This window comes from Nematostella vectensis, chromosome 10 (assembly GCF_932526225.1).
Source record: "Nematostella vectensis chromosome 10, jaNemVect1.1, whole genome shotgun sequence".
Taxonomy (NCBI): Eukaryota; Metazoa; Cnidaria; class Anthozoa; order Actiniaria; family Edwardsiidae; genus Nematostella; species Nematostella vectensis.
The window spans coordinates 3,856,340-3,867,500 of record NC_064043.1 but is presented as its reverse complement, the minus strand read 5'-3'; the positions used below and the strand labels follow the sequence as shown (position 1 = coordinate 3,867,500).

Here is an 11,161-nt window from a genome sequence, read left to right as displayed (position 1 = left end):
TACGTGACGGCTGCGGCATTTATACTGTGTACGAAGGCTGTCTCTCTGTTAGCTGTGAATGCAAGAAAACAATCCATTTAGATATGCATTTAGATAACACACATTAACACTTAAAGAAAAATATGTTATATTTTTCGAGCGTGTCCCTATTGTGGTTTCACATACAGCATTTTCTACCGTTACAGCATTGCGTCTTGTATACAACGTCGTAATTACCTAATCGTCGGATCATATACATAGGGTCTCTCATCTTTATTGGACGGGCCCACACAGAAGAGCAGTTCCATTTACTGGCTTTAAATTGCTGTCGGCATTCTCTTTCGGCGGAGTTCGAGGCGTACAGGATACTGTTCTTTAATGTTTCGAGGCTCTCTTGTTGTAGAATCAGCTTCGCGGTACTGCAAAAAGTGTCAAATCGAATTAGAAGAAGATTAGAGAGAATATATCACTAACGCGTGCGCTGTTCGATCATTGCTTTTCCTATTTGCGATAATCGCAACGTTGGTGCTACTTACAGTTTTTGGCCAGTGGAGGAGTTCAGAATGACGAGCAAGTTAATTATCAATTGCAATTTCATTTTTCTTGAAAAGTATTTTCTCTTGGTGAATATATCGTGTTGTTGCTTATGTCAGCTTGTTTGTGTGAGCTACCAAAATGTCCAGACATTTATAAAGACCGCCAAAACAAATCTATTCTAACTTTGAACAATGGTCCTGAACCAGTGAACAAGGAATCAATTAAACAAGCAAACAATAAGCGCAAAAACCGCGGTATTTTCTTGCTTGAGACAAAACAAAGTGTGAAAATTGATAGTGTTTGGCGGGTGTTTATTTTTTTATGGTTCAGGACAGTTTGACAAAACTGCCACCGCCACGGCGGTGAGAGCGCCGGAACCTAACCACTAGACCATATGGGAATTTTTATGTAGTTGAAATGAACTTTTGCTAGACATTCCTCACCACTACCCCATATGGGAAGGGCATGTAGTCATCCATCGGCTGATCTAACTCGATTCAATAATACATATTACAGCACTTTTTCTGAAAAATGACGTTTATCTTTCAAGAAAGCGCTTCAATTGAGATATTAAATTTATCTCTGCGTTTTAAAGAAATCAAGAAAAATACAACTTTCCCACACCGGCAATCGAACCCGGGCCATAGCGGTGACAGCGCCGGATCCTAACCACTAGACCATATGGGAATTTCGTATAGTTGAAGATCTATTTTGCCCAAATTTATCTCTGCGGTGTAAAGAAACCAAGAAAAATACATCTTTCCCACACCGGGAATAGAACCCTGGCCACGGCGGTGAGAGCGCCGGATCCTAACGACTAGATCATATGGGAATTTTTATGTAGTTGACATTAACTTTTGCTGGACATTCCTAACCACTACACCATATGTTTAGGGCATGTAGTCATCCACCGGCTGATCTAACTCGATTCAATAATACATATTACAGCACTTTTTCTGAAACTTGACGTTTTTCTTTCAAGAAAGCGATTCAATGGAGATACAACACACAAGACATTTTTTCAGGACATTTTATTTACAACATTCCATATCGTTCTGACTATGTACATATTCTAAGTTGTGACGTATACTTTAGAAGGAGATAGGATACAATTATTTTTTCTCTGAGATATATTCAATTAGCGCACACATTTCGCAACAGCAACCAATTTCTTGCACTCGCATTTTCTACCGTTACAGCATTGCGTCTTGTATACAACGTCGTAATTACCTAATCGTCGGATCATATACATAGGGTCTCTCATCTTTATTGGACGGGCCCACACAGAAGAGCAGTTCCATTTACTGGCTTTAAATTGCTGTCGGCATTCTCTTTCGGCGGAGTTCGAGGCGTACAGGATACTGTTCTTTAATGTTTCGAGGCTCTCTTGTTGTAGAATCAGCTTCGCGGTACTGCAAAAAGTGTCAAATCGAATTAGAAGAAGATTAGAGAGAATATATCACTAACGCGTGCGCTGTTCGATCATTGATTTTCCTATTTGCGATAATCGCAACGTTGGTGCTACTTACAGTTTTTGGCCAGTGGAGGAGTTGAGAATGACGAGCTAGGTAATTATCAATTGCAATTTCATTTTTCTTGAAAGGTCTTTTCTCTTGGTGAATATATCGTGTTGTTGCTTAAGTCAGCTTGTTTGTGTGAGCTACCAAAATGTCCAGACATTTATAAAGACCGCCAAAACAAATCTATTCTAATTTTGAACAATGGTCCTGAGCCAGTGAACAAGGAATCAATTCAACAAGCAAACAATAAGCGCAAAAACCGCGGTATTTTCTTGCTTGAGACAAAAGGAACTGTTAAAAGTAAACCAGGAATCAATTTAACAAGCAAACAATAAGCGCAAACACCGCGGTATTTTCTTCCTTGAGACAAAAAAAGTGTGAAAATTGATAGTGTTCGGCGGGTGTTTATTTTTTTATGGTTCAGGACAGTTTGACAAAATTTATGAATTTAGAAAAAAACATGGAGCCTTTCGATCTCCCTCATAGTATTCAGGGTGCCAGTACCACTAGACCATATGGGAACTTCATGGAGTTGAACATTAATCTTGGCAAAATTTATCTCTGCGCTTTAGAGGAATCAATAAAAATACAACTTTCCCACACCGGGAATCGAACCCGGGCCACGGCGGTGAGAGCGCCGGATCCTAACCACTAGACCATATGGGAATTTCATATAGCTGAAAATCTATTTTGCCCAAATTTATCTCTGCGTTGTAATGAAATAAAGAAAAATACAACTTTTCCACACCGGGAATAGAACCCGGGCTACGGCGGTGAGAGCGCCGGATCCTAACCACTAGACCATATGGGAACTTCATGTAGTTGAAAATCCATTTTGCCCAAATTTATCTCTGCGTAGTGAAGAAATCAAGAAAAGTACATCTTTCCCACACCGGGAATCGAATACGGGTTACGTCGGTGAGAGCGCCGGATCCTAACCACTAGACCATATGGGAATTTCATATAGTTGAAGATCTATTTTGCCCAAATTTATCTCTGCGTAGTGAAGAAATCAAGAAAAATACATCTTTCCCACACCGGGAATCGAACCCGGGCCACGGGGGTGAGAGCGCCGGATCCTAACCACCAGACCATATGGGAATTTCATATAGTTGAAGATCTATTTTGCCCAAATTTATCTCTGCGTTGTAAAGAAATCAAGAAAAATACATCTTTCCCACACCGGGAATCGAATCCGGGCCACGGCGGTGAGAGCGCCGGATCCTAACCACTAGACCATATGGGAACTTCATATAGTTTAAGATCTATTTTGCCCAAATTTATCTCTGCGTTGTAAAGAAATCAAGAAAAATACAAATTTCCCACACCGGGAATCGAACCCGGGCCACGGCGGTGAGAGCGCCGGATCCTAACCACTAGACCATATGGGAACTTCATATAGTTTAAGATCTATTTTGCCCAAATTTATCTGTGCGTTGTAAAGAAATCAAGAAAAATACAACTTTCCCACACCGGGAATCGAACCCGTGCCACGGCGGTGAGAGCGCCGGATCCTAACCACTAGACCATATGGGAATTTCATATAGTTGAAAATCTATTTTGCCCAAATTTATCTCTGCGTTGTAAAGAAGAGAGCGCCGGATCCTAACCACTAGACCATATGGGAATTTTTATGTAGTTGACATTAACTTTTGCTGGACATTCCTAACCACTACACCATATGTTTAGGGCATGTAGTCATCCACCGGCTGATCTAACTCGATTCAATAATACATATTACAGCACTTTTTCTGAAACTTGACGTTTTTCTTTCAAGAAAGCGCTTCAATGGAGATACAACACACAAGCCATTTTTTCAGGACATTTTATTTACAACATTCCATATCGTTCTGACTATGTACATATTCTAAGTTGTGACGTATACTTTAGAAGGAGATAGGATACAATTATTTTTTCTCTGAGATATATTCAATTAGCGCACACATTTCGTAACAGCAACCAATTTCTTGCACTCGCTACACTTGATGTCACAACACCAGACAAACTTACAGTTACATTTGCTACTTCTGACGGCTAACTTTTTCTCCACTCGATAATCACAAGACGTACACATCTGAATGCACTCCAAGTAATTTGGGCTATCGCTGCTACATTCTCGACCTAGCACACCGGTTGACCCTTTCTTTGTGTCGCGGTGACAGTAGTCTGGAGAGGGTTTTAGGAAGACCAGGCTGCGACGGGCTTTTTTGGTCAGCGGTGCAAACACACGGGAAGGAAGTTTCAAAACAAGCTTGTTGGTATGCAGACGGACTTTTTGAGCTTGTTGGTACTTTGCTTTAAGGTAGTCTCCTATTTCGGAAAACAGTGGCAGTGTTTTTCAGCAGCTTTTGCTCGAACATCCGCCGGACACGCCGTGGCACTTGCACTGTTGCTTTAAAGTCTTCTTAACAGCCTAAAAAAAAAGAAAAGAAAAATCCGTAAGCTTTAATGAATACATTTAAACACCACCGAGTAAACCCCTTTATATATATCATGTAACTGTTTGAGTTATGGCAGCATTCCTATTACACTTACTTTGCGCCCAACAGCGTTGTTGTGCAAATGGATGACCGCTCTGGCCTTGCGCTTGTCCACATGGCGGGCGTTTAGGAAGTGTTTGGAAAGCACTTCACCAAACTTGACATTGTCGTTGCACCCCCGCCATTCTCCAGCTTGGCCCGTCTGTCGCACACACGCGCAATTCCTAAAGATGCCTCTCCTACAGTCCCTGGTTAAGAAATACGTGACGGCTGCGGCATTTATACTGTGTACGAAGGCTGTCTCTCTGTTAGCTGTGAATGCAAGAAAACAATCCAATTATATATGCATTTAGATAACACACATTAACACTTAAAGAAAAATATGTTATATTTTTCGAGCGTGTCCCTATTGTGGTTTCACATACAGCATTTTCTACCGTTACAGCATTGCGTCTTGTATACAACGTCGTAATTACCTAATCGTCGGATCATATACATAGGGTCTCTCATCTTTATTGGACGGGCCCACACAGAAGAGCAGTTCCATTTACTGGCTTTAAATTGCTGTCGGCATTCTCTTTCGGCGGAGTTCGAGGCGTACAGGATACTGTTCTTTAATGTTTCGAGGCTCTCTTGTTGTAGAATCAGCTTCGCGGTACTGCAAAAAGTGTCAATTCGAATTAGAAGAAGATTAGAGAGAATATATCACTAACGCGTGCGCTGTTCGATCATTGCTTTTCCTATTTGCGATAATCGCAACGTTGGTGCTACTTACAGTTTTTGGCCAGTGGAGGAGTTCAGAATGACGAGCAAGTTAATTATCAATTGCAATTTCATTTTTCTTGAAAAGTATTTTCTCTTGGTGAATATATCGTGTTGTTGCTTATGTCAGCTTGTTTGTGTGAGCTACCAAAATGTCCAGACATTTATAAAGACCGCCAAAACAAATCTATTCTAACTTTGAACAATGGTCCTGAACCAGTGAACAAGGAATCAATTAAACAAGCAAACAATAAGCGCAAAAACCGCGGTATTTTCTTGCTTGAGACAAAACAAAGTGTGAAAATTGATAGTGTTTGGCGGGTGTTTATTTTTTTATGGTTCAGGACAGTTTGACAAAACTGCCACCGCCACGGCGGTGAGAGCGCTGGAGCCTAACCACTAGACCATATGGGAATTTTTATGTAGTTGAAATGAACTTTTGCTAGACATTCCTCACCACTACCCCATATGGGAAGGGCATGTAGTCATCCATCGGCTGATCTAACTCGATTCAATAATACATATTACAGCACTTTTTCTGAAAAATGACGTTTATCTTTCAAGAAAGCGCATCAATTGAGATATTAAATTTATCTCTGCGTTTTAAAGAAATCAAGAAAAATACAACTTTCCCACACCGGCAATCGAACCCGGGCCATAGCGGTGACAGCGCCGGATCCTAACCACTAGACCATATGGGAATTTCGTATAGTTGAAGATCTATTTTGCCCAAATTTATCTCTGCGGTGTAAAGAAACTAAGAAAAATACATCTTTCCCACACCGGGAATAGAACCCTGGCCACGGCGGTGAGAGCGCCGGATCCTAACGACTAGATCATATGGGAATTTTTATGTAGTTGACATTAACTTTTGCTGGACATTCCTAACCACTACACCATATGTTTAGGGCATGTAGTCATCCACCAGCTGATCTAACTCGATTCAATAATACATATTACAGCACTTTTTCTGAAACTTGACGTTTTTCTTTCAAGAAAGCGATTCAATGGAGATACAACACACAAGACATTTTTTCAGGACATTTTATTTACAACATTCCATATCGTTCTGACTATGTACATATTCTAAGTTGTGACGTATACTTTAGAAGGAGATAGGATACAATTATTTTTTCTCTGAGATATATTCAATTAGCGCACACATTTCGCAACAGCAACCAATTTCTTGCACTCGCATTTTCTACCGTTACAGCATTGCGTCTTGTATACAACGTCGTAATTACCTAATCGTCGGATCATATACATAGGGTCTCTCATCTTTATTGGACGGGCCCACACAGAAGAGCAGTTCCATTTACTGGCTTTAAATTGCTGTCGGCATTCTCTTTCGGCGGAGTTCGAGGCGTACAGGATACTGTTCTTTAATGTTTCGAGGCTCTCTTGTTGTAGAATCAGCTTCGCGGTACTGCAAAAAGTGTCAAATCGAATTAGAAGAAGATTAGAGAGAATATATCACTAACGCGTGCGCTGTTCGATCATTGATTTTCCTATTTGCGATAATCGCAACGTTGGTGCTACTTACAGTTTTTGGCCAGTGGAGGAGTTGAGAATGACGAGCTAGGTAATTATCAATTGCAATTTCATTTTTCTTGAAAGGTCTTTTCTCTTGGTGAATATATCGTGTTGTTGCTTAAGTCAGCTTGTTTGTGTGAGCTACCAAAATGTCCAGACATTTATAAAGACCGCCAAAACAAATCTATTCTAATTTTGAACAATGGTCCTGAGCCAGTGAACAAGGAATCAATTCAACAAGCAAACAATAAGCGCAAAAACCGCGGTATTTTCTTGCTTGAGACAAAAGGAACTGTTAAAAGTAAACCAGGAATCAATTTAACAAGCAAACAATAAGCGCAAACACCGCGGTATTTTCTTCCTTGAGACAAAAAAAGTGTGAAAATTGATAGTGTTCGGCGGGTGTTTATTTTTTTATGGTTCAGGACAGTTTGACAAAATTTATGAATTTAGAAAAAAAACATGGAGCCTTTCGATCTCCCTCATAGTATTCAGGGTGCCAGTACCACTAGACCATATGGGAACTTCATGGAGTTGAACATTAATCTTGGCAAAATTTATCTCTGCGCTTTAGAGGAATCAATAAAAATACAACTTTCCCACACCGGGAATCGAACCCGGGCCACGGCGGTGAGAGCGCCGGATCCTAACCACTAGACCATATGGGAATTTCATATAGCTGAAAATCTATTTTGCCCAAATTTATCTCTGCGTTGTAATGAAATAAAGAAAAATACAACTTTTCCACACCGGGAATAGAACCCGGGCTACGGCGGTGAGAGCGCCGGATCCTAACCACTAGACCATATGGGAACTTCATGTAGTTGAAAATCCATTTTGCCCAAATTTATCTCTGCGTAGTGAAGAAATCAAGAAAAGTACATCTTTCCCACACCGGGAATCGAATACGGGTTACGTCGGTGAGAGCGCCGGATCCTAACCACTAGACCATATGGGAATTTCATATAGTTGAAGATCTATTTTGCCCAAATTTATCTCTGCGTAGTGAAGAAATCAAGAAAAATACATCTTTCCCACACCGGGAATCGAACCCGGGCCACGGGGGTGAGAGCGCCGGATCCTAACCACCAGACCATATGGGAATTTCATATAGTTGAAGATCTATTTTGCCCAAATTTATCTCTGCGTTGTAAAGAAATCAAGAAAAATACATCTTTCCCACACCGGGAATCGAATCCGGGCCACGGCGGTGAGAGCGCCGGATCCTAACCACTAGACCATATGGGAACTTCATATAGTTTAAGATCTATTTTGCCCAAATTTATCTCTGCGTTGTAAAGAAATCAAGAAAAATACAAATTTCCCACACCGGGAATCGAACCCGGGCCACGGCGGTGAGAGCGCCGGATCCTAACCACTAGACCATATGGGAACTTCATATAGTTTAAGATCTATTTTGCCCAAATTTATCTGTGCGTTGTAAAGAAATCAAGAAAAATACAACTTTCCCACACCGGGAATCGAACCCGTGCCACGGCGGTGAGAGCGCCGGATCCTAACCACTAGACCATATGGGAATTTCATATAGTTGAAAATCTATTTTGCCCAAATTTATCTCTGCGTTGTAAAGAAGAGAGCGCCGGATCCTAACCACTAGACCATATGGGAATTTTTATGTAGTTGACATTAACTTTTGCTGGACATTCCTAACCACTACACCATATGTTTAGGGCATGTAGTCATCCACCGGCTGATCTAACTCGATTCAATAATACATATTACAGCACTTTTTCTGAAACTTGACGTTTTTCTTTCAAGAAAGCGCTTCAATGGAGATACAACACACAAGCCATTTTTTCAGGACATTTTATTTACAACATTCCATATCGTTCTGACTATGTACATATTCTAAGTTGTGACGTATACTTTAGAAGGAGATAGGATACAATTATTTTTTCTCTGAGATATATTCAATTAGCGCACACATTTCGTAACAGCAACCAATTTCTTGCACTCGCTACACTTGATGTCACAACACCAGACAAACTTACAGTTACATTTGCTACTTCTGACGGCTAACTTTTTCTCCACTCGATAATCACAAGACGTACACATCTGAATGCACTCCAAGTAATTTGGGCTATCGCTGCTACATTCTCGACCTAGCACACCGGTTGACCCTTTCTTTGTGTCGCGGTGACAGTAGTCTGGAGAGGGTTTTAGGAAGACCAGGCTGCGACGGGCTTTTTTGGTCAGCGGTGCAAACACACGGGAAGGAAGTTTCAAAACAAGCTTGTTGGTATGCAGACGGACTTTTTGAGCTTGTTGGTACTTTGCTTTAAGGTAGTCTCCTATTTCGGAAAACAGTGGCAGTGTTTTTCAGCAGCTTTTGCTCGAACATCCGCCGGACACGCCGTGGCACTTGCACTGTTGCTTTAAAGTCTTCTTAACAGCCTAAAAAAAAAGAAAAGAAAAATCCGTAAGCTTTAATGAATACATTTAAACACCACCGAGTAAACCCCTTTATATATATCATGTAACTGTTTGAGTTATGGCAGCATTCCTATTACACTTACTTTGCGCCCAACAGCGTTGTTGTGCAAATGGATGACCGCTCTGGCCTTGCGCTTGTCCACATGGCGGGCGTTTAGGAAGTGTTTGGAAAGCACTTCACCAAACTTGACATTGTCGTTGCACCCCCGCCATTCTCCAGCTTGGCCCGTCTGTCGCACACACGCGCAATTCCTAAAGATGCCTCTCCTACAGTCCCTGGTTAAGAAATACGTGACGGCTGCGGCATTTATACTGTGTACGAAGGCTGTCTCTCTGTTAGCTGTGAATGCAAGAAAACAATCCAATTATATATGCATTTAGATAACACACATTAACACTTAAAGAAAAATATGTTATATTTTTCGAGCGTGTCCCTATTGTGGTTTCACATACAGCATTTTCTACCGTTACAGCATTGCGTCTTGTATACAACGTCGTAATTACCTAATCGTCGGATCATATACATAGGGTCTCTCATCTTTATTGGACGGGCCCACACAGAAGAGCAGTTCCATTTACTGGCTTTAAATTGCTGTCGGCATTCTCTTTCGGCGGAGTTCGAGGCGTACAGGATACTGTTCTTTAATGTTTCGAGGCTCTCTTGTTGTAGAATCAGCTTCGCGGTACTGCAAAAAGTGTCAATTCGAATTAGAAGAAGATTAGAGAGAATATATCACTAACGCGTGCGCTGTTCGATCATTGCTTTTCCTATTTGCGATAATCGCAACGTTGGTGCTACTTACAGTTTTTGGCCAGTGGAGGAGTTCAGAATGACGAGCAAGTTAATTATCAATTGCAATTTCATTTTTCTTGAAAAGTATTTTCTCTTGGTGAATATATCGTGTTGTTGCTTATGTCAGCTTGTTTGTGTGAGCTACCAAAATGTCCAGACATTTATAAAGACCGCCAAAACAAATCTATTCTAACTTTGAACAATGGTCCTGAACCAGTGAACAAGGAATCAATTAAACAAGCAAACAATAAGCGCAAAAACCGCGGTATTTTCTTGCTTGAGACAAAACAAAGTGTGAAAATTGATAGTGTTTGGCGGGTGTTTATTTTTTTATGGTTCAGGACAGTTTGACAAAACTGCCACCGCCACGGCGGTGAGAGCGCCGGAGCCTAACCACTAGACCATATGGGAATTTTTATGTAGTTGAAATGAACTTTTGCTAGACATTCCTCACCACTACCCCATATGGGAAGGGCATGTAGTCATCCATCGGCTGATCTAACTCGATTCAATAATACATATTACAGCACTTTTTCTGAAAAATGACGTTTATCTTTCAAGAAAGCGCATCAATTGAGATATTAAATTTATCTCTGCGTTTTAAAGAAATCAAGAAAAATACAACTTTCCCACACCGGCAATCGAACCCGGGCCATAGCGGTGACAGCGCCGGATCCTAACCACTAGACCATATGGGAATTTCGTATAGTTGAAGATCTATTTTGCCCAAATTTATCTCTGCGGTGTAAAGAAACTAAGAAAAATACATCTTTCCCACACCGGGAATAGAACCCTGGCCACGGCGGTGAGAGCGCCGGATCCTAACGACTAGATCATATGGGAATTTTTATGTAGTTGACATTAACTTTTGCTGGACATTCCTAACCACTACACCATATGTTTAGGGCATGTAGTCATCCACCAGCTGATCTAACTCGATTCAATAATACATATTACAGCACTTTTTCTGAAACTTGACGTTTTTCTTTCAAGAAAGCGATTCAATGGAGATACAACACACAAGACATTTTTTCAGGACATTTTATTTACAACATTCCATATCGTTCTGACTATGTACATATTCTAAGTTGTGACGTATACTT

The 11,161-nt window shown here is 40.8% G+C and overlaps 3 protein-coding genes, 1 long non-coding RNA gene and 10 other non-coding genes across 18 annotated transcripts in view; all 14 read right to left on the bottom strand.

The window, feature by feature from the left end:
* LOC5509552 (protein Wnt-8b) overlaps positions 1–2,363 on the bottom strand; it is a 9,408-nt gene extending 7,045 nt beyond the window's left edge. The window contains exons 1-3 of one of the 3 annotated variants that reach the window (XM_048733664.1): positions 2,046–2,363; positions 1,747–1,928; positions 1–52 (exon numbers count right to left, since the gene is read on the bottom strand). The exon at positions 1–52 is cut by the window's left edge and continues 205 nt beyond it. In XM_048733664.1, the coding sequence (XP_048589621.1) occupies positions 1–52; positions 1,747–1,780 (86 nt within the window). In that variant the 5' untranslated portion in view covers positions 1,781–1,928; positions 2,046–2,363. Of the gene's footprint in view, positions 53–165; positions 399–515; positions 901–1,746; positions 1,929–2,045 lie in introns of those variants that run through there. The other 2 variants (XM_048733662.1, XM_048733663.1) reach the window with 2 other exon arrangements.
* A 267-nt stretch (positions 2,364–2,630) lies between these two features.
* On the bottom strand, positions 2,631–2,702 carry Trnae-cuc. The gene has a single exon. It is a non-coding gene; the product is annotated as a tRNA-Glu (tRNA).
* Positions 2,703–3,065: 363 nt separating this feature from the next.
* On the bottom strand, positions 3,066–3,137 carry Trnae-cuc. Its single transcript has one exon. It is a non-coding gene; the product is annotated as a tRNA-Glu (tRNA).
* Positions 3,138–3,210: 73 nt separating this feature from the next.
* Positions 3,211–3,282, bottom strand: Trnae-cuc. Its single transcript has one exon. It is a non-coding gene; the product is annotated as a tRNA-Glu (tRNA).
* A 73-nt stretch (positions 3,283–3,355) lies between these two features.
* On the bottom strand, positions 3,356–3,427 carry Trnae-uuc. Its single transcript has one exon. It is a non-coding gene; the product is annotated as a tRNA-Glu (tRNA).
* A 73-nt stretch (positions 3,428–3,500) lies between these two features.
* Positions 3,501–3,572, bottom strand: Trnae-cuc. The gene has a single exon. It is a non-coding gene; the product is annotated as a tRNA-Glu (tRNA).
* A 222-nt stretch (positions 3,573–3,794) lies between these two features.
* On the bottom strand, positions 3,795–5,509 carry LOC125573248 (protein Wnt-8b-like). 2 transcript variants are annotated; one of them, XM_048733668.1, is made up of 4 exons: positions 5,292–5,509; positions 4,942–5,174; positions 4,572–4,828; positions 3,795–4,449 (listed from the first exon to the last, which is right to left on the bottom strand). In XM_048733668.1, the coding sequence occupies exons 1-4, from the start codon at positions 5,351–5,353 to the stop codon at positions 4,375–4,377; spliced, it is 627 nt and encodes a 208-aa protein (XP_048589625.1). In that variant the 5' UTR covers positions 5,354–5,509; the 3' UTR covers positions 3,795–4,374. The 2 variants fall into 2 exon arrangements, with proteins under 2 accessions (XP_048589625.1, XP_048589626.1); XM_048733669.1 differs by having other exon boundaries at positions 4,993–5,174; positions 5,292–5,500.
* Positions 5,510–6,414: 905 nt separating this feature from the next.
* On the bottom strand, positions 6,415–7,174 carry LOC125573251. The gene is made up of 2 exons (XR_007314008.1): positions 6,822–7,174; positions 6,415–6,704 (listed from the first exon to the last, which is right to left on the bottom strand). It is a non-coding gene; the product is annotated as an uncharacterized LOC125573251 (long non-coding RNA).
* Positions 7,175–7,407: 233 nt separating this feature from the next.
* Positions 7,408–7,479, bottom strand: Trnae-cuc. The gene has a single exon. It is a non-coding gene; the product is annotated as a tRNA-Glu (tRNA).
* Positions 7,480–7,842: 363 nt separating this feature from the next.
* Positions 7,843–7,914, bottom strand: Trnae-cuc. The gene has a single exon. It is a non-coding gene; the product is annotated as a tRNA-Glu (tRNA).
* A 73-nt stretch (positions 7,915–7,987) lies between these two features.
* On the bottom strand, positions 7,988–8,059 carry Trnae-cuc. The gene has a single exon. It is a non-coding gene; the product is annotated as a tRNA-Glu (tRNA).
* A 73-nt stretch (positions 8,060–8,132) lies between these two features.
* Trnae-cuc lies at positions 8,133–8,204 on the bottom strand. The gene has a single exon. It is a non-coding gene; the product is annotated as a tRNA-Glu (tRNA).
* Positions 8,205–8,277: 73 nt separating this feature from the next.
* Positions 8,278–8,349, bottom strand: Trnae-cuc. The gene has a single exon. It is a non-coding gene; the product is annotated as a tRNA-Glu (tRNA).
* A 281-nt stretch (positions 8,350–8,630) lies between these two features.
* LOC125556728 (protein Wnt-8b-like) lies at positions 8,631–10,361 on the bottom strand. 2 transcript variants are annotated; one of them, XM_048733670.1, is made up of 4 exons: positions 10,069–10,361; positions 9,719–9,951; positions 9,349–9,605; positions 8,631–9,226 (listed from the first exon to the last, which is right to left on the bottom strand). In XM_048733670.1, exons 1-4 carry the CDS (start codon positions 10,128–10,130, stop codon positions 9,152–9,154), a joined length of 627 nt encoding a protein of 208 aa, XP_048589627.1. In that variant the 5' UTR covers positions 10,131–10,361; the 3' UTR covers positions 8,631–9,151. The 2 variants fall into 2 exon arrangements, with proteins under 2 accessions (XP_048589627.1, XP_048589628.1); XM_048733671.1 differs by having other exon boundaries at positions 9,770–9,951; positions 10,069–10,347.
* Positions 10,362–11,161: the final 800 nt, after the last annotated feature.

What these genes read in the sequence shown, in the direction of transcription:
- LOC125556728 (XM_048733670.1), bottom strand. Translation starts at nt 10,130, where the DNA reads ATGAAATTGCAATTGATAATTAACTTGCTCGTCATTCTGAACTCCTCC. An exon ending in TCCTCCACTGGCCAAAAACT is followed by an intron (nt 9,952 to 10,068) that starts GTAAGTAGCACC and finishes CACTTTTTGCAG; the next exon opens with TACCGCGAAGCTGATTCTAC. An exon ending in ACAACGCTGTTGGGCGCAAA is followed by an intron (nt 9,227 to 9,348) that starts GTAAGTGTAATA and finishes CTTTTTTTTTAG; the next exon opens with GCTGTTAAGAAGACTTTAAA.
- LOC125573248 (XM_048733668.1), bottom strand. Translation starts at nt 5,353, where the DNA reads ATGAAATTGCAATTGATAATTAACTTGCTCGTCATTCTGAACTCCTCC. An exon ending in TCCTCCACTGGCCAAAAACT is followed by an intron (nt 5,175 to 5,291) that starts GTAAGTAGCACC and finishes CACTTTTTGCAG; the next exon opens with TACCGCGAAGCTGATTCTAC. An exon ending in ACAACGCTGTTGGGCGCAAA is followed by an intron (nt 4,450 to 4,571) that starts GTAAGTGTAATA and finishes CTTTTTTTTTAG; the next exon opens with GCTGTTAAGAAGACTTTAAA.